This window comes from Hypanus sabinus, chromosome 22, assembly GCF_030144855.1.
Source record: "Hypanus sabinus isolate sHypSab1 chromosome 22, sHypSab1.hap1, whole genome shotgun sequence".
In the NCBI taxonomy this organism is placed as follows: domain Eukaryota; kingdom Metazoa; phylum Chordata; class Chondrichthyes; order Myliobatiformes; family Dasyatidae; genus Hypanus; species Hypanus sabinus.
This window is the reverse complement of record NC_082727.1, coordinates 44,038,518-44,060,145: the sequence shown is the minus strand read 5'-3', so window position 1 is coordinate 44,060,145 and position 21,628 is coordinate 44,038,518. Positions and strand designations below refer to the sequence as shown.

At 38.9% G+C, this 21,628-nt stretch overlaps 1 protein-coding gene across 1 annotated transcript in view; it reads left to right on the top strand.

Annotated features, from left to right (window-relative positions):
* The window catches only part of LOC132379570 (inositol polyphosphate-5-phosphatase A), a 480,579-nt gene that overhangs the window by 408,561 nt on the left and 50,390 nt on the right, over positions 1 to 21,628 (top strand). The window contains exons 10-11 of the mRNA XM_059947633.1: positions 13,649 to 13,744; positions 13,826 to 13,900. Of these exons, the coding sequence (XP_059803616.1) occupies positions 13,649 to 13,744; positions 13,826 to 13,900 (171 nt within the window). The remainder of the gene's footprint in view (positions 1 to 13,648; positions 13,745 to 13,825; positions 13,901 to 21,628) is intronic.

Genomic DNA, 21,628 nt, shown 5'->3' with positions numbered 1-21,628 from the left:
GTCAGTTTCTATTATGTCTCTCAGATTAGGTTAATTTGCATTTGTGCATTCTTGGAAAATAAATATCGTTGCTTTCAAGGTGCATAATTAGACATGATTTTCCTTCAATTGTCTTCTTACAAGACCTTGAAAAATTAGCATCCATTAATCCCTTTTAGAAGGGTAGGAATTAACATGGATGAAAATTCTGTGAATATTACCTTCTACAATTATACCACTTCCATGAAACTTTCGCCTGAGGTTGTTCATGTAATAGTTATTTAAACAGTTATCCATCTTCAAGGAACCCCCACCATCCAGGCCATGCTCTCTTCTCACTGCTGCCATTAGGAAGAAGGTATAGGAGTCTCAGGACCCACACCGCCAACTTCAGGATCAGTTACCACCCTTCAACCATAGGCTCTTGAATCAGAGGGGAAAGATTCACTCACTCCAACACTGAACTGATTCCACAATCTATGGACACATTCTTAAGGACTCTTTAACTCGTGTTCTCAATATTTATCATGTATTTGCACAGTTTGCTGTCTTTTGCACGTTGATTGTCCATCTTTGCCATGTGCAGTTCTTCACTAATTCTATTGTGTTTCTTGTAAATGCCCTAAAAAAAAAGGAATCTCAAGATAGTATATGGTTGCATATATGTACTTTGATAATTCATTTATTTTAAACTTTGAACTTTGCCAAGAGAAATTTATAGCATGTTAATTTTTATTATGCTTAATGTTTTAAATTGTTACAATAAAATGAGTGTGTTCTAATACATTGTGAGAACCTGAGAACAGCCCAGCCCTTTTCAGTGGAGCAGCCAATAAACGCAAATGGTAGGAAATTCAAATCTGGGCATTACCAAAGCCTGATATTTTATATCTGCATTAAGGAATATGGCATTGGGTCTTTGAAACCTTGTGAATTTTAAGCTTCTTCCTTTCAGAAAGAGATTTTTATAAATGATAACCACTCTGCCACAGAGACACAGCATGATTTTCAAAAGAAATCAAAGTTCTTTAAAGGTTTCAAATAAAAACTATTATTTGGAGCTTAACTTATTAAGTACAATTAAATGCAATATTAACTACATTTGGAGCAAAACTTATTTCAGGACAGTGTGTTTTCATTGGCTCAGTTGAATGACATCACATTCAATGATAGTGATTATTGTTTCATGATAGGCGTCTACTAGCTTTTAGTTCATTAAGTTCAAAAAGTTCAAAGTTGAAAGTAAATTTATTATCAAAGTACGTATACATCACCATATACAGTACTGAACAAAAGTCTTAGAAACGTACATATACCTAAGAATTTTGCACAGTACTGTATTTACTTACAATTCATTTTCTTGCAGACATTCAGTGGAACAAAAAAAATCAAATGAAAAACTACACACAAGCTAAGATGATAAGCAACCAATGTGGACAAAAAGACAAACTGCAAATGTAAAAACAAATAATGACAGTGATAAATATGTAAACAATATTGAGAACGTGAGTTGTAGAGTCCTTGAAAGTGAGTCATTCAGTTGTGTTCAGTGATCAGTTCAGTGTTGAAGTGAGTGAAGTTATACATGCTGGTTCAGGAGTCTGAGGGTTGAACTTCTTCAACCTGGTAGTGTGGGATGTGAGGCTCCTGTACTTCCTTTGCGATGGCAGCAGCAAGAAGAGAGAATGGCCTGAATGGTGGGGGTCCTTGATGATGGATGCTGCTTCCCCTTGACAGTGCTCCTTGTAGATCAGTGGTGAAGAGGGCTTTTCCTGTGATGGACTGGGCTACATCTACCACTTTTTGTAGGCTTTTGCATGTTTCCATACTGGGTGATGATGCAGCCAGTCAGGATACTCTCTCCACTGTAATCTATAGAAGTTTGTCAAAGTTTGGGTTGGCATGTGGAATCGGTGCAAACCTCTAAGAAAGTAGAAGCACTGCCATGGCTTTTGTAATGGTACTTAAGTGCTGGTCCCAGAACAGACCCTTTGAAATGCTGACTTCTGACACCAATGTAGTCTCTACTCACAGTTTCTCAGTGGTTTTACAGGAGTCTCATATCAGTAGAGAGGGATTTTTGTAGGCTTTGTATTCTTGGGCATTCGTGTTTCTATACCAGGTCATGATACTGTCTCCACAATGACCTGTTGAAGTTTGTCAAACTTTTAGATGACATGCCGAATCGGCACAAACTAAGAAGGTAGAGGCACTGCCAGTAACCAGACAGTGACAACTACCTTTTGTTTGCCTGTGGCTAAAAGGGATTTCCTCCTTGGTAAGGTGAAGAAATTGGATTAATCAAATCATCCTGTTAAGCTCTCAATGTCAGATGTAACAAGGTGCAGTATTTAGGTTAGCATTTTACCTATTTGGTTGGCACCCAACACAGGTTTCCACACTCCATGCTGGAATTTTACATCCCTCGCTATCATCATTATTACTAAAACAAAACATTTTAATTTTTCTGCTCATATAATTAAATGAATTTAACCTATATTTTAAAATGTTTGGGATATGAAATGGGGAGTATAGCATCTTTTGATGCTACAAAAGTGCTTTCTATCTCCACCACATGTCTAACAGTGAGGATCCTACATGTATGGAGAAGTATTATACATGGAAAGAGTGCGAATATGGTGCTGTGATGGGTTAGATATTCTCAGTTTGGATGATGGGTCAGGTTTGAAGGGCCAAATGGATTGCATATTGTCCTATTTTCTAAGTTTAAAAGTATATGCATGAAATTGGGAGAATGGAGGGATATTGATATAAGGGCAAGGTTGTATTGTTCATTCCTGTTGATTAGAAATTCCTTTTCACGTAAAGCAACTCAGTAAAGCAGATGAAATCAGATACTTTCCCTGCATCCCGACCAAGCTTCTAGATTTGAATGAAACAAATTAAAAAAATCACTTCTGAAGGAAATGAATTGCTATTTAGATGGTTCATCAAAGGAGTAATTTCTCAGTCAACTGGCATTGTTATGCTCATCTATAAGCACGATCTTGGCACTTTATTTCAGACATATTACATTGCTCAGCCTATAATGATTTGAAGTGTGCGATAGTTTCTATCAGCAGGAAAGCATTATCCAGATTCCCTCTGTTAATACCCTGATATGCCCTCAGATTGTATCAAAAACCTACATGTTTCCGGGTACAGGTTTACTCTGTGGAGATCAGTAACTGAATGCTGCAGCCACCCTTGCATTAACAGAATAATTAATTGGATCAGACATAAAGAATTGACTTCAATTGACCTTTATTCACTGATCTCCTTTGAAACCGAACAAAAGGCACAGCCACGTGGATACTAATGGTGTCACTATGCTCTCCAGAGGTGGTCCGCATTCCCGCCGAAACAGCAAGCTAATAAAAGCTTGGCTAGACCTTGTGATTGGCCAGACCAATCACAGACATTTTCCATGAAGTCAATGTGTATAAAAATAACTTTCGAAGAATTTTTTTAAAAGGAAATAAGTCTGCAGATTTTTAAAAATCTGTAACCTTTCTAGTTTTAAATGCAATTGAAAGGTGAAATGCAGTTATGTCACTCAGGCAAAGCAAACCATTGTGCAATGGTTTAACTTCTGCAGACAGTATGCACCCTCCTTTATGTATCATTTTTCATTAAACAAAAGCAGACATATACCTAATCCTTTTGGATAATAAAGAAAGAATTCTTCATTTACAGATTCCTTTGAGTAAGGGACTCAGTATTCAGATGGGACATTAAGATCTACACAGTTAATTATGTGATAAAGATCCTATGACACTTATAAAAAATGCTTGGAATTTCTTTAAGTGTCTTGGCCAATAGTTGCCCTCCAACCATTATCACTAAAATTACTTCATCGTTGTTTATCCTATTTGTTGTTTCTGAGATCTTGCTGTGTGCAAATTGATGGCTAGTTTATTGGGATACAGAGCAGAATAGGCCCTTCTGCCTTTTGAGCAATGTCATCCAGCAAACCCCAATTTAAACCCAGCCTAATCACAGGACAATTTACAATTTTCAATTGACCTACCGACCGATACATCTTTCTTTGGATTGTGGGAGGAAACTAGAGCACCCAAAGGAACCCGACACGGTCACAGGGAGAATGTACAAACTCTTTACAGACAGTGGTAGGAACCGAACTCAGATCGCCTGTACTGTAAAGCATTGTGCAAGCCACTGTGCTGGCATGCCACCCCCATAAAACAGCGCATGCAACTTTCAATAATTTTAGAGTTGATGAAGAGTCTGGGCCCAAAACATTGACTGTGTACAGTTTTCCATAGATGCTGCCTGGCCTGCTGAGTTCCTCCACCATTTTGTGTGTATGTTATCTAAATAATTTTACCTCATTAATCTATGCAGGCTCATTAGTCTATGGAAATTGCTACTTAATGATTAATTCTTTTCTATATCCATAGAGTTTTCTTTTTAAAAATATTTTATCCTTTGTTAGATACCTTGCATTTGGGGTGTTCATCATAAATTATTATGTAAATCTCATTTATTGGACTCTTTTGAGGGCAGAGCATTAATGTAATATTTGCTTAGCTCAGTGTCTTTTTTTCATTCTGTTAAAAAGTTTCAACAATGTGCCACAGAATAAATTATAATTTACAGCTAAAGTTTATCTATTGTAAAGCTCAGCAAAGAAAGTTTGGATGTTATTCGTCATCTATCAGAATGTTAAATAGACTGTTACTTTTTTGATGTTATGATTAAGACATGATCAATTCAGAAGGCCAACAGCTTTTCCAGCAGCAGATCACTTTTTCTATTCTTTTCACTGGGATTTTTGACACTTCCAATTCCTCCCTGCCACTAACCTTGCTACGAGAAAGATCCATTGGAGGTTAATTAAATCCATCATCAAAACAACGAGAAGCCAATGAGGCATATAATCACTGAAATAGTAAATTAAATGATGCAATTGTTTTCCCTTCCATCATTCAACGGGAGGGCAGGAGCTGTGTTATCAATGCAGCTGACTGTATTGTTTCACAACTGGCGATGGGCACTTCCAACCCCCAGAGAATCTGGATGCATGTGGCCATAAACCAGGTTTTAATTTGCACAAACAGAGGAGATTAAACTGTATCAGATCCTGGGTCCTACAAAGCTTCATTATGTGGAAAGATGACACTGTTAAAGAATAAAAGAGAGGTTATTCCCAGCTGGAATTAACAGCATCGCCTATTTGAGATGTAAATTAATACAAACAGGGTAACTGACTGGAACAGAAAAGCCAGGACTTTGATCTAATTTGCCGAAGCACTGAGCATAATTAAAACATACACAGAAAGAATGCAGTTATGTTGCATTTTTAATAGGCCGTAGCATCATTAATGTAATTAATAATAACATGTTTAAAAGTAGCTGCTGCTGTCAGTGTGAGCATGTGTCTGAATAGCAGCAACTGGCAGCTGTGGGCTTCAGCTGGCATGGTTTGACATGGAGAGACAGTGGTACCAGTAACACTCGTCACTGAGCTGGGAGCCTGGCGCGAGATGCTGCCACACCTGCCATTCATCACAGAGCCGACACTGATGATGATTGATGGAGGTTTGGAAGCTCAGAGCTTTCCTTGCCAAGGACTAGCTGTGACTCTTGCGGAGTCACCAGCTGTGCCTTGTTGCCAGGGTTTTTGAAGATGAGGCTCATTTCTCTAGAGCTTTATCTTAATCAGGCTGTCATATTTTCAAAATTAATTAAGACTTTGTAAAAGGAGTCATTGAGCCAGCTCTATTTTAAATGTTCATCACCACAGAAAAAGCCATGGAAAACATCTTAAGCACAAAACATGATATTGTCATTGACAATACTGTTTAGGAGAACCCACTGCAAAGATCATTTTCCTTTCTGATGGATTACAAGTACTAACTATGAAAAGCCCATTTTTTAAAATTATAAACTCTGTTATGTCCATGAACTGTAAAGGGAGCATGTGGACTGGCACTTTAAATGATTGCTAAGTTGGTGCATTCTCATTATCCTGAATAGATCATGTGATGCGGCCCTTCAAAAGGTAGCAAAACGGGATTGTAGACTCATTCTGCGATATAGCGAAAGTGGGCATGTTTCCCTTTCTACAGCTGACTTGCTACTTATTAAATAGGTACTTTGGAATTTTAGTTTTTTTATTAAAGACCAGAAAATTACTTGTTTGCAAAAGAAGTATGGATGCCCATGCTTCCAGATTACTGCTTCTTTGCCCAGAGATAATCAAGGTAAACTTAGTCAAGATCACAACAGTTCAATCTTTGTCCAGTGATCAGCTATTAATTATACTATGATGTCAATCCAGTTTTGGTTAAGTGCAGCTTAGTGTTGTGCTAATTGATCCTTTTTAAAGAATAATGGTCATCCAAAAGTCCTATGTTCTGCTAATTGATTCTTCTGACAATAACTGCAGTTCTGTGGAAATACATGACTCTCATTTGCTTTACTTATCTTCTTTAGTTTTATCTCTGTCAGGATTTGTGTTTTATTGTCTTGCTCTACAAAAACAATTGCAGGTATCATTTTTTTTCCAGAATCACAGAAAGTGCTTCTTTTGGGTTGTGTGCTCGCATTGGTTTAACTAACATCTGTTTCCAGATGAAATCGGGTAGGCTCTAGCTGTAGCCATCCTCGTAGCTCTCTTCTTATCCCACACCATTGTTCCCAATTTCATGCTATCAGAGAGGCCGCATGTTTTCCTCAGCCAAGTTGTCAGAGGCATAAAAGCTGAGGAGCAGGGTCACATTTAGAGGGATGGGCATGAAAAATTGGTAAAATGTATCGGAAGCCCACCCACTGGATGGTTGCTTTGTGCTGCTCAGACTTAGATTGACCAAACCTACTTTTAAATTCATTTCTGGATGCACACAGTTAAACCCAAGCTCTCACCAGTCTTGCTCAATGATAGGAGCCGGTGTGTCTTTTAAAATACTGGATCAAAATGTGCAACATTTTTTTTTAAATGGTAGTACTCAAATGAGCATGCTAATCACCGCATTCTCTTTTCTTTTCAACTTTCAAATATTATTTCTGTTCCCACCAAAATTCACACCATCGCTGATAAACCACTGAAATTAAATCAACACTACTGCATGTATCAGCATAACAGAACAGGAACTTAAGAGTTCTTTACTTCCTAAATTTCTATGTTTGCAGGCTTTTTTCTTAAAAATTAAAATTCTTAATTTTTGGAAGTAGTTTCAGTCAAAAACAAAGCTCCACAGCCTGACAAATGTTACAGGGCATGTCTAAATCTAACTCACTAATGAACCTCCAGATTCACGCATTGTTGAAAGCTAAAGCAAGTGTGTTAGGCATCATTAGAATTTCTTCCTTTGAGGCAAAATTGTAGTAACTGCTCTCTTGAAGAAATGGAGAGCTTTATCCTTCACTTCATGGACGTGTCATGCATTTTGTATGTTAAACAGTCTCATGGACATCTGTCATGATTGGTTTTAATCTGCTAGCTAAAAGTCTGGATTTAATCTTGCATTACATCTCTTTGTACTGCAGTCAGTAAGTGACAGTATTGCCATGAAACAATGACTGTACTCATTCCATCCAATATGCCATGTGGTAGACCTTTTTTATGGACCAGTTCTTTAGAAAAGAATACAGGACAATGAAGCATCTGGTGGGCTTTTCCTGTTTCCAAGTTTTTTTTGTTAGTAATTCTACTCACCCAGGCCGCACATTTCTCCCTTGATGCTACTCACCGAGACAGGGTGTGTCAACCTAGTGGTGAGAGGTCAACAGGCCAAAGTGATGAATTTTTATGCTGCTGTTTCTTATGTTTCTGCTCAGTCACAATTTTCTGCTTGCAGTGCAAACGCTGAAAGGAATCACAGAGAGCAATTTGTCCTTCTGAGCAGGGAATTGGATGGCAGATGAGTTAAAATGTGGAAATCACATTGAGCAGAAGAATACACAAATGTCTTCCTGTGGAGAAACAGAATACTGCTGTCAGGGTTTAACACAGGCAGTACATTGGAGATTTGTAGTTCTCAGCCATACCAGATTGACAAATGAATTTAATAGCACTTTTTTAGATGTTGAAAGGGAAATAGCACCTCAATACCTGCTGAGGAGCTTGTCGATGTGCACCAAGTGTTCTACTGAAAAAGGACATACTACTAACATCTCCAGAATATATCAAAGTCATTCCTTTTTCCATTAACTGTATTTTATAATGAGCACCAGCAGAAATCTGATAATTAATATTTTTTATTAGCTGAGTTTTTAATAACACCCATAGTGATTTTACACTGGAATTGGAGAGTGGTACCACAGCCTACGATATATCTTTCTGTGCAGCCAGCCGTTTCTTTGATGTCATGTGGGTTTTTAAGTTTTCAAGTGGTCATTCTTCAACCTCTCTACATTTCAATGCCTCCTCGAACGTTCTTGATTCCTTGCTTAAACATATTATTCTAGAAATAAATGAAGTCAGCAGTATGATTCTACACTCTCTTCATTTTTCAGGTTAATCTGGAGCTCTGATTGAGCTCATTAAAGCCATAGATTAATTGCAGTTCATAGTTATTACATATTTTAATGATGGTAGCAGATTTTTTGAATGTTGAGTTCATTTGCCTTGCAACCATCAAAAAAGCATTAAAAAGATAAGTGTTAAATTATTTCTTCAACGATATTGTTTTATCACTTAATCAACTGGCCCTGTGAGTTTTTTTAAGGGTTTTATTATGCTTTAGTTCTCTAAATTGAATAGATTTTCAAAATAAAATTCACCTACTTGCAACCATATCTTAATTTGGGGATGTTTTAACAGCATGACAATATCAACGAAATGTGTATAGATGAAAAAAAAACGTAAGTTCCCATTTAATTCATTATTCTTATATATTTGACACACTCGTACAAATAGTAAAGGGACACCGTTGTTGTATTAGCCCTTTAGAAAATCACTGCAAAATGGAATGTAAACATCCTATGCAGCTACCAACCACAATCTCATTAGGTATGAATGCCAGAAAAGTCACTTGGTAAAGCCAATGATGCAGAAAGGAACCCCAGTTGTAATTAAACCAGCAACTAACACTAAAATCTTTTGTAAATCTGATTTCTGATGTATAATCCAGTATTTGAAAGGCTGTAGATCAGGAGAAGGAGAACAGTGTCTAAATGGAAATGAAGCTACCCTGAGATCATTTCTGAATTTCGTTACTTCAGAAAACATGAGAATAATGGATTATTTATTTTGATCAGCAGCATAGGAGATTTTTCCTACTTAGTGAAACATTAAATCGGTTCGATATGAAGGCAGTCCAGGTTCTCAGGAGGTGCTTTAAAATCATGACTGTTGAATTGTGCCCGCTTGGAGATTGGTACAATGACTTTTGACAGTGACAGTAACTCTGCCTTGTCCTTTGCCGTCCTTTTCACCCATTCACTTTGGAAAGCAGCTTAAGCACACTTAAGCGCATTAGCATTTGGATGCTTGGACCATATTGACCCTTGATTGGAAAGTTTAAATGACTGAAAGATGGACCGATTTGTTGGGGCTTTAGAAAGCTGGAGGTTTCTGCTTTGGTTTGTTCTGGTACTTGTTCTGATGTGGTGCAGCATTTAAAGACGACCAGGCTGATTTGTGACATATGAGTCTAAAGGGCTCTTTGGTTTGATGTGATTAACTAATCTGTGCTTTGAATTTAAAACTTTGAGCCAGTTGTGTTCAGTATGGGAACCGGCTCTTCTGTGGATTATGTCACTTGAACACAGATGGTAAACTGTTCCCTGATCAAAAGGGGAAAAAAGGGACAGAGAGAAATGGTTTGGTTTGAGTGCTCAGTGGTGTGTGGCTGAAATCATTTTTACATACTGGAGTTTTGAAAAACGTTGTACAGCATTGATTAGATATTGATGGATATTAACAGTTTCAGCACATACTGGCTGCATTTGATTATTGTTCATATTTTAGTGGTTTATCACCTGCCTAGGAGCTATTTGGGTGACAGAAATTTCTCTTTTTTTATTCTCATAATTAGACCAGTCTTCATGACCATTTGAATTTACTGCCCTCTATTATTTACATATGTTCCTCTACAACTTTTGATATTCCTATTGGTCCCTGTCAGCTCACTTTAAACGAAGCCTCCATTTCAACCTTTATTTTATGCTGGATTCATTAGGAGTTTTATTACACAAAAATGTGTCATTTATGCATCTGATAAAACAAGTTTAATTTTTTGCGACCAAAGCAACAAGAATTTGTAAAAATGCAGAACAAGCTACTGTAAGACATAAAGAGAATCAAATGGAATGTACCCTTGGTCTGGAATTAAACAATCTAACCCAAGCCTTGTAAAATTACTGTTGCTGCAGAGAGCAGTGGGAAACTGGTCCAGTGACTTAACACTTTAGCACAGGCTTCTGGAGGTGTATTGGGGTAGATGCTGGCCATCCAATAATAAGAAGAGTTCCACGGCCTCTTAGAATTTTAGTTGGATTTGTCCACGCCTTTTGCTTTCCAACCAGCTCCTTGAATGGAAAGACTTTCCTACTCACCTGGATGTCTTGGTATGAAAAATGCATGTTGCAAGTTCCCCTTAGATGATGTTAAAAGCAGGATATTTATCTCCTGGTATTCAATTTTCTTGTAGAATTTTAGCAGAGTGGCACAAAGAAAGCAATGTATTGCAAGCATTGATAATGCTGCTGAATTGAAGGGTAGGTCATTTTTGGAAAAAGGTCAGCTGGGATATGTGTAGTAAATCTATTGATAGTACTGTATCCCTTGGGAAGCATGAGAGTAGCCTGAGCACAAAATGTTGGCTCCCTTACGTAGAGGAACATATACAAAGTGCTGGAGGAACTCAACAGGTCAGGCAGCATCTATGGAAAAGTATAAACTGTCGATGTGTTGGGCCAAGACCCTCATTCAGGACTGCGAGGGAAGGAAGAAGATCCCAAGACAAGAAGAGTCAGGCTACTCAGCCTCCTGATGTTGCCACACTTGTATTTTTTGTATTCTTTGGAAACTAGATACCTTGAATGAAGCCCTCATCACTTAAGACCTTCTTCTGGAAGCCCCAGTCTTTGCCCCATTAATTTCAATAAGGTTAGCTGTCAAATCAATATGCAAGGTACTGCAGAGGCTTGAATCTGAAGCAGTATGATGCATTGGGTCTTTCAGTCCAGATGAAGATTCCTGACCCAAAACACCAGTTTTTGAATGTTTGGTATGGGCCCCCACATCCTAAGAACTTTCTACAGGAGCACAATTCAGAACATCCTGACTGGCTGCATCCCTGCCTGGTATGGGAACTGTACTTCCCTCAATCGCAGGACTCTGCAGAGAATGGTGCGGGCAGCAGAGCGCATCTGTAGTTGTAAACTTCCCATGATTCAGGACATTTACAAGGACGGGTATGTAAAAATGATCATTGGGGACCCAAGTCACCCCAACCACAATCTATTCCAGCTGCTACCATCCAGGAAGAGGTACCGCAGCATAAAAACCAGGAACAACAGGCTCCGGGACAGCTTCTTCCACCAGGCCATCAGTCTGATGAACTCACGCTGATTTGAGTATACTCTATATTACATTGACTGTTCTATTAATTATAAATTACTATGATTGCACATAGCACATTCAGATGGATGTATGTGAAGGATGTAAGAAATAAAGTCAATTCAATTGTTCATTTTCCTTCATCGATGCTGCCTGACCCACAGAGATCCTCCAGCATCTTGCATGTGCTTTAGGTCAGCTGTAACTTTCAGTTCCAGGCGAAGTGTCAGCATTCCTTCTGGGATCAATGTTTGCCATAATAGCTGGGTCCATATTTTCAGAGCAGAATTCAGTGTGCCCTGGCATATTACATTAGAGAAATTATATACTCAGTGGTTACTTCATTAGATACACCTGTACACTTCATCATTAATGGAAATGTCTAATCAGCCTATCATGTGGCAGTAACTCAATGCATAAAAGCTTGCAGACATGGTCAAAAGGTTCAGTTGTTATTCACATCAAACATCAGAATGGAAAGAAATGTGACCTAAATGACTTTGACCGTGGCATGATTGTTGACGCCAGGCGGGGTGGCTTGAGTATCTCGGAAACTGCTGATCCCCTGAGATTTTCTCTGGAGTTTAGAGAGAATGGTGCAAAAAACAGGAAGACTTGCAGTGAGTGGCTGTTCTGTGGGTGAAACGCCTTGTTAATGAGAGACGTCAGAGGAGAATGGCCAGACTGTTTCGAGCTGACAAGAAGGCGACAGTAACTCAAGTAACACCCGAAGCAACAGTGATGTGCAGAGGAGCATCTTCAATGTGCAACACATCAAACGTTGAAGTGGATGGGCTATAGGAGCAGTTGATATTGGTGTACGTGATAATGTGGCCACTAAGTGTCCTTGTGCCCTTCCAAAAGCAAATGTTGTTATTGCTTAATTTGGCGGTATCATTGAAACTGACAAAGAACATTAAAATGTGACGGAAGTCCAATATGTACCTGTGTCTTCTCTCATTTTGCTTGAATGGCGAACCTCATGTGATAGTAGTTTGGATAATGGAAGCTCACTCTTACAGAATTCACAAATCCAAATAAAGAATGAAAATTTGCTCATATGGAATTTATGCAAGAGAGAAAAAAAATAAAAACAAAATGTGAAAGGAACAATTCGAAAAGGGCTGGCTATACGGTTTAAGGAACAGTTATCCTCAGTACGGTATCTGACTTGCAATGAAAGTACAAACTGAGTAAGAACAGAAACTCCTTCACATCACCATAATATAAGCCACCTGCAGATGCAATGTGTGTGGACAACTGAGACCTGATTGCTTTTGGAGCTAACATTAGGTTAGGTCAATTTTCAGACATTCTCGACAGACTACCAATATTTATTTCCCCTTGTATGCATATCTAGATGGCCTAATTCCGAATTTTAAACCATTTGTCACAAATTGCCTTGATCATTATGTGAACTTAGATATAGAGTGGACAATGGCTATAAAGCTGTGGCAGTCACAATTCTGTATTGCATTATACAGATTTTCTACACCACCATCAGCCTTCATCACTGCTCCCACAGTCTCCCATCTAGCCTTGGGTGCTGTACCTCTCCTCCTCCCAGAACATACCTTCTTGCAGCTGCTGGCAAGGCAAATGTGCCAAATCTTTGTTTGCAAATGGGAACATTTCCTTGTGCTGGAAGTGGGATGAAGGGCAGGACAGCTTACTGAGATGTTGCCAGTGAGTCACCAACTTATTGGTGGGCCTCATTCCTTCCATTGGACTACCTATGTAATTTGATTTGAGAGCAGATGATTTCTTTCTCCATCCTGTACAATGACAGCTACTTGTTTCCTCAGACAACAAAGAGGATCCTTTTAAATGGTATATGATTCTGACTCAACAAGCTGATACAAAAGTAGTTTTAATTGCTTTGTCCTTAGTGTTGAATATAATTGAATGTATCATACTGAATAAATACATTTTCACCAGCATCTTAAACCACACTGTTTCATATCTAACAGTTCCTTCTCCAGTTCACTGCAAAAAATCAATTGTAAAAATGAAGTCAAGGAAGATCAATGCTTAATTCATTTTTTAACAATACTTTTGGTCACTGTATACCAAATATTGACAACCTAAGTAGTAATTTGATGCACCTGCTTTACCAGTGCTTGTTTTAATTTTGTTTAGGCACTCTGTGCATCAGCAACGATGCAAACTATTCGGGCTGCAGACACCAATCAAATAAACAAGCTAATTTTCCGTGAATCAATGAATGATCGGAAGGTATGTTTTACAAGGAGAAATTATTAGGTGAGCATGCTTCACGCAGAATATGTATTTAAGTACATTTTCTTTTTGCTACAGGTGGTGCTTCAACTAGAAAAGAAGCTTTTTGATTACTTTAACCAAGATGTATTTCGGCAAAACAATGGTGTTGAGGTGAGAATTTGATTTGCTTCTCAAAGGGTGGGATTATGACGTGGTTAATTTTGAGTTGTTTATCGAGTCTCCAAACCTAAAGCAATGGCATAAAGTGAAATCTAATTGTCTTAAGATACCTGTCTATCTAAAATGTGACAGTTCGTTAACATGTGTTGTTACAGAGCTTTTCATCATCCAGCACAATGTTAATCAATTAAATTACTTAACACAGCTTTTTTATTGAGCTTGGCTTTTGAGCCAGAATTAATGCATCTCTCCAGATTTTCATTTCCATTGGCTTAATTATAAATAAGTAAAAATCAGTACACTTGTATAATGGGGAAAAATTTGATATCGTGAAAAATTTGAAATTGCTGCAAATGAGTTCACAGAGTCTTGAGCAAGGAAAGTGTATCATATTAAGAAGATACAGTTCTGTACAGATAGCATTCTGGACTATTTTTCCCTCACTGGATGTTGTTCTAAAGTATTTGGTCTTTATAAATGCAGTGCCTTTTTCTTGGAGTCTTAGAATTATAGAATCACACAGCACAGAAATAGGCCCATTGGTCCACTGGTCCATGCCAACCAAAATGCCTCTTGCAAGCTGGTTCCATTTGCCAGCATGTAACGCACAACTTTCTAAACCTTTCCAATCCACGTACCTGTCCAACTGTCTTCTAGAGTTATTATTGCACATGCTCACTTCTTCCTCTGGCAGCTGTTTCCACATAGACACCACCCTTTTTTTGTTAAAAAGTTGTCCTTCAAGCTCCTCATGACTCTTTCCTTTCTCACTTTAAACCTATGTCCTCTAGTTCTTGATAGCCCCGACTTGGGGAAAAAGACTGAGTCCATACACCCTGTCTATGCCCCTAATGATTTTTAAACTCGTCCATAAGATCACCTCTCAGTCTACAAGATTCTGCATCTTCTTGTTAAAATGTACATTGAAGTTTCCATACTAGGCTATGATGCAACCAGGCACAATGTTTGCTACTGTACATCTATACAAATCTGCGCCAGACTTAGGTGACTTACCAAACATCCTCAACTCCTAATGACATGCATTCTTCACGTGCATCAATGTCACATCAGTCACTTGCCCCATCTTGTTACCACAAGTAGATCAAATACCCTTTCCCTACTAGCTACCTTTGTATTTCATCCATGGAAGTTTTCCTGAATGCCCTTAACAGAATCTACTCATTTAAGCCTTAACAGTATGGCGTTCCCAGTCTATATTAAGTAAGTTGAAATCACCTACAATGACAACTCTATTGTTCCAGAGTCCCTTTTGCAGCCACAGAATCTCTGGTCTGTCCCCCTAACTATCAAATCCCTTATCACTATATTTCTTCCTTCTTTCATTCTTCCCCACTGAGCAATCCTTGTGTCATTTCCACTCCCCTCCCAATCATATCCAAAATGTTGATAACCAAACTAGCTTCTGCCTGTACCTTCGGTGTGACCACCTCACTAAAATTCATATCTATGGAACTCTCAGCATCGCAGATGATCCTGAGTGCATCCCACTCCAGTTGCTTCACGTGGTTGGCCAGGAGCAGCAGCTGGACACATTTAACATGTGAAGTCCTCATTGACACTGGAAGTCTCTCTGGTCTACCACATGCTACAGGAGGAACATCCCACTGCCTTGACTGCCACCTGAAAGCTCTAAGACTATGAAAGAAATTTAAGGAATATTTCCTGCATCTATGCTCACCAAAACCTCTTAAATCAGAAACTTATATTGATTCTGTGAATCTGATGTAGATTTGCAAATTCAGTCTTCAACCGGCCACTTAAAAAATGCCATTCCCTTAGTTGTTTAATCAGTCTTCAATTAGATTATAGGCAGACTGCCAAGTCTGTAATAATGCTAACAGAGAGGGACTTCTCTTCCTCCCAGGGAGGTGGAGTTTTGAATTTTGAGAAGTGATGGACATTGCTGCAAGCATTCATCATTCTTCACTCAGCAGACAGAGGGAAATTCTGTTCTTTGGTGATCGATTATCTTTGCACCAGTTAAGGGTGAATGTTTGTTTTCTGTTATATTGTACATTATTGAACTCATCATAGCACAATGAGAAGTAGTCCATCAAGTAACTAGTGTTATTTTCATATTTTCCTCTACATCTTTTCTTGGCATTTATTCTCATTCCTACTCCACCAACTTACCCTTCGTCCTACTCCTGCCTGAGTATTGCCACTAAAGGACTGAAAGGCTGCTGCTACTAATGGAACAAACATTCTAGGACCATCAGAAAATTTTGGTTGAAACTCCTGTTATTACAAGAAACCTCAACTCTGCTCTGCTTTGTTGAAGTGATTTTAAGTGGTCACTAACACCACACCCATCCTCCTGCTTTGATAATCCCTTGGTGTCAAGGATGTCTTGGTTCCCCTGAATTTCTGAAGAGTGGAAGATGCCCATGTGTGAATTCTTTTAACATCAGGTGACCACTGTTGAGTGAGATCTTAGTCTATTTGTCAAGGCTGTCCAAGATAATAGGTGATGAGATTCTGCTGCATAGACTTAGAACACATAGGTATAGGGAAATATACAAACACACCTACACAAACCCTATGTCAGTGTCCAATACCATGATACCATGCAACAGCACAAGCAATTATGAAAGAAGGATATTGAAAGGAATTCATTTCAGGAGCATTGTAGATTATTTAGCCACTGCCACAGTGCACTTGAAATCCTGCTGGTTTCCTTGGCTGCCACCTCGAGATTGAGACGGCTCTCCCGCTCTATATCCTGGTTTCTGTGGATGCTGTGTAACTTTCTATCCTGTTACAACTCAGTGCCAAGAAATAATAGGCAGCACACCACATACAATTAAAGGAATTATATTTATGAATCTTAACTGATGGGTTAGTAAAGAAAAGAAAGAAAAAAAAACAAAAGGAGCCCATTATAATTAAACAGTCAAAAGTGCACAGTCAGTTGTGTTCAACTCTTCCCAAAATTCATATTCACGGATCCTCAGTTGATATTGGCATCTTGCTCCATTGAGTCACAGTCCCCCACCGGGTCAAATCCTACGACTGGTTCTCTTCATCTTCTCCTCAAACAAAGGACGCATCTCACATTCCAAGGCACCCAGTATCTCTAACCATAACCCAAACACGGCTTCTACAGAAAGACCATTACGTTAACAGTGAAACCCTTCCCAGGGTGTTACACACTAATAATATGCAATTAATATTTGAGCAAGTTTATAAGTGGTCCTATAGTTTGATTTATATTTCATGCCTAAACATCAAAAATAATATTTGTATAATGTAACACTCTACTTCTGAAATACAAACGATGAGGTTTAGTAGGAATAGTTCAGTGGAAAAGACAATGGTTAAGTGCACATAAGACTGTTTTACAATGGGCTGTAGCATTCATATTAAATCAGAGTTGATCCAAACTGAAAGTGATAGTTCAGCATTTACCATCACCTCTGCCCTGAAGCAATTCACATGCCAGAAGATATCAAACATCAGTCCCTAACTCATGCACTGACGGTATCCTTAGGGGCAGCAAGTAGCCAGGTTTCAAAGGTGACTGTTTACATCAGACTGAATTTAATCAAGCTGAATCCCAGCCGGTTTTAACCCAGCAGCACAACAAGGGAGTTTTTATCTGAACAAAGATTTGAGTAAATATGTATCTCCCATTTCGGTGAAGGTTCGAATGCGAAACATTTCCAAATTGAGAACAAATATAAAAGTGCCCTTTGGTATAAGTAGGGTTATAGTGCATGAGTGTCCTCTCTCTTGAGCAGTAAAACTGTGATTAAATCACAGGTACATTAGTGAGAACCACAACAGGCCTAACTAATTCCATGGATGAGAAAGTCCCGAGTTATTTTTCACATTGGGAACACTCAGTTTAGAGCTTTCAGTTCTTTCTATCCTAAATAACATTATTATGGCATCACGTTTATTTCCTGAAGTGAAACAATTTAAACAAGGGAATTTTTTTACACCTGAAATATTCTTTAGGAGGGTTCTTTTATTTGGTCAAAGTTGAGATGTCAGCATCAGGATTGCTCAGAGAGTCTCCTTTGTTAGCTCAGTGGCTAAATTCCTTGCCCTGTTTTACCCTGTCATGTGACTACCTGGAAGATTTCTGTTTAATTTCAGATCTCTGAAATGAGACCCAGCAGTGTGGCCATGATTCTGGATTTTGACTCCTACTGAAACTTTGTCATGGGAGATAATGAATGAGAATAAGGATTAGATTTAAAATTGATGAACCATTTGGGCTTAATGCTCTTTGTATTTTGGCTTGTACTTGTGGTATGATAACTTGGTGACGTTCCAAAGGGCTGCCAAAAGCAGTCGCTATCAGAAAGAATTTTAATTTAATGTGAAAACATAAAGTTGGGAGAAGGGGCAATGTCTCAGGGTAAGTGGTTGCTCATTTCAGAATCATTTTTATTAACACTGGCATACAGTATGCGTGAAATATGTTGTTTTGCAGCACAGCAGTACTGTACAATGCATTGAAGATACATTACAATAAGAGAGTGTGTGTGTGTATATGTACAAGAAGTGATTGATAAGTTCATGGCCTAAGATAGAAGGAGTCAATTTTAGAAATCCTAGCACATTTATTTTTCAACATAATCCCCTCCTACATTTACACACTTCGTCCAGCGGTCGTAGAGCATATGGATCCCTTCTTCATAGAAGTCATCCACAGCAGGGGTGATTGATAAGTTTGTGGCCTAAGGTTGAAGGAGATGAGTTATTAACTTCAAACTTTCTGCATAATCACTCAAAGAATTTGACTGCATGTGCATGTAACGAGAGCTGTATAACTCATCTCCTTCTACCTTAGGCCAGAAACTTATCAATCACTCCTGCTATGGCCCACTTCTGGAGGTCCAAGACACCGACTTCCACAAAGAAGGGATCCATATGCTCCACGACCGCTGGACTAGGTGTAAATGTAGGAGGGGACTATGTTGAAAAATAAATGGGCTAGGTTTTTTAAAATTGACTCCTTCTACCTTAGGCCATGAACGTCAATCACCCCGTGTGTGTGTGTGTGTGTGTGTGTGTGTTGTTCTTGGGTTGGTTCATTGTCCATTCAGCAATCTGGTTTTGGAAGCAGTTCTTAAAACATTGAGTGTGTGTCTTCAGGCTCTTCTACCTCCTGCCTGATGGTAGCAATAAGAAGAGGGCATCTTAGTTGATGATGATGCCTTTTGAAGATGTTCCTGCTGCGAAGGAGGCAGTTTTGTCTGACTGATCCTTTGCAGTGGCCCCTGCACACCAGATGGTGATGCAACCAGCTAGAGTAGTCTTCACGGTGCACCTGCTGAAATTTGCTATAGTCTTTGGCAATATACCAAATCTCCTCAAGCTCCTAATGAAATATGGCTGCCAACATGCCTTCTTTGTAATTGCATCAATATGTTGGACCAAGGATAGGTATTCAGAGTTGCTGACACCTAGGACCTTGAAGCTGCTCACCCTTTTCCACTACTGATCCCTTGAAGAGGACTGGTGTGTGTTCCCTTGACTTCACTCCTTAAATCCACAATCAATTTCATGGTCTTACTGATGTTGAGTGCAAGTTTATTACTGCGATGCCACTCACCAGTTGATCTATCTAACTCCTGTGCTCCTTCTTGTCACCATCTGAGATTTTGCTAATGTAAGTCATGTCATCATCAGATTTATAGATGCCATTTGAGCTATGCCTAACCACACAATCATGGGTGTGGAGAGAGTAGGGCAGTGGGCTGAGCACGCATCCTTGAGTTGGTCCCAGTATTGATTGTTTAATTGTTTCCAATCCACACTGACTGTGGTCTTCCGATGAGGAAGTCAAGGCTCTTAAGGCAAGTCACTTAAGACTGAGGTGAAGAGGAATTTTCTGTGTGATAATACAGGGCCCAATTCACATTTTAAATTGTTAAATGATTTTATTATTCTCACATGTAGAGTGAAAAACTTGTCTTGCATGCCGTCCATGCAGGTCAATTCATTACAACAGTGTATTAAGTCATTACAAGGAAGACAATAACAGAGAACAGAATAAGGTTACAGGGACAGTGCAGTGCAGGTGAACCTATCTCTGTCGTTACCACAAAACTGACATCAAGGAGGAGCAGTAGTGAGATAAGGTGACAATCTGGCAATCATTAACTCTTTCATGAGGACAATTTGGAATAACCAGTAATGTTGGTGTTGCCAGCCACACAGAGACACACTGATGAATGAACCACACTGGAAGGTCTAAGTATGGGGAAAAAACTGTTAATTATAATGAACTGATAGAATATACTCCTGCTAAAGTAAGGGTACGATTGAGATTGCTTGCTATTCGTGCCATTTTATGTAAGTTTGGTTAAGCAGCTTCTTCTGCTTATTTACCAGAAACATCTGTATACTTCAGCTCCAATTTAAGAGGCTACTGCTTCTTCTTCACGTAACTGCACACGTTTGAAGGGATGTTGTGTATGAGACTTCAGTTCTGCTAGAAGCCTGGGTTATTCATGTTTCAATACATCCAACCTGCAATCATTTATGCACAATAGAAAAAGCAATCCTCCGTCCCTTCACAGAAAAACTATGAATTAAACCCAAAGTGTGAATTTTCCTTAGCGATCTCTCTGTCCATTGAAACATTCTGAAAGCCAGTCACTTCTTCAACTATGAGGCAGATTTGTACCTGAGTGGAAAGCATCACTCATCTCTATTGATGACAGGACAAGATTCTTGAACTGTTTCCCCTTGGAAACAATAGAATCTCAGAACTATTTAAGAGGAAAGACACCATTTCTTCACTGCCGTATTCCTAGCAGCTGTCCTGGTAAGGTCAAGCCTCATAATTGACAGTTAATTATTTTTTTAATACACGGTCATGGTAAGGAATGAACCTGCAGTGCTATTTTATGAGAGTAATATTGGATTACGTTGCACCTACTTGCCATCTCTATATGCTCAGCAGCCCCATGATCAACACAGGATAAGTGCTACTAGTTTCCGAAGTGCCATCTGCATGTATCAAGTTCCATACCACATTTAGGAACTGGGTTTAAATAAATTTCTACCATGTAGTACATCAAACAGCCGGGTAGCACTTCTGGATAATGAATGCACAAAATACAGAAAGGACTGTAATGCAAACATTCTATTTAATCTCTATTGCTCGATGAGCCATTTGAAACTATAATTGAGCAACTTTGATAGAGTTTACTTAAGTTCTTTGCTGAAGTAGATTATCAAGGTGAAACAATTACTCGCAAGGGGTAACTGGTTAGTTCATTCCTTTCAAAGTGCTTCCTCTCCGACAGTGGGCAAAAGTCACTCTTGGCCCACCTACAGTCGAGAACACAGTGGGATTTGCAGATGTGATATCAAGGTTATAGAGGCGGGAACTCTTAAAGCCAAACATAATCCCTCATTCTATTTTTCTAACATGAATCCAGTTGTAATGAATGCTATTCCCTGACTGTTGCAAAATTATAGAAAATGGTTTTGTACTCTTACTGAGTGAAGTGAGAGCATAAAATTTAAGATGCAGTTTCTCCCCTGAAGATGAGCAGTTTCAGCAATCTTCTGTTGAAGTAATACATTCCACTTGCTGCTTGCTTTTCTGACTGTGAACGTACCACTTCATTTTTTCACGTTCACCATGTTACAGCAGGATTCATTATGTCTGATTTCATTGCAATGCGAGAAGGTGAGCAGCTCTTCTAGATCAACTTCAGGGAAAGATAAATG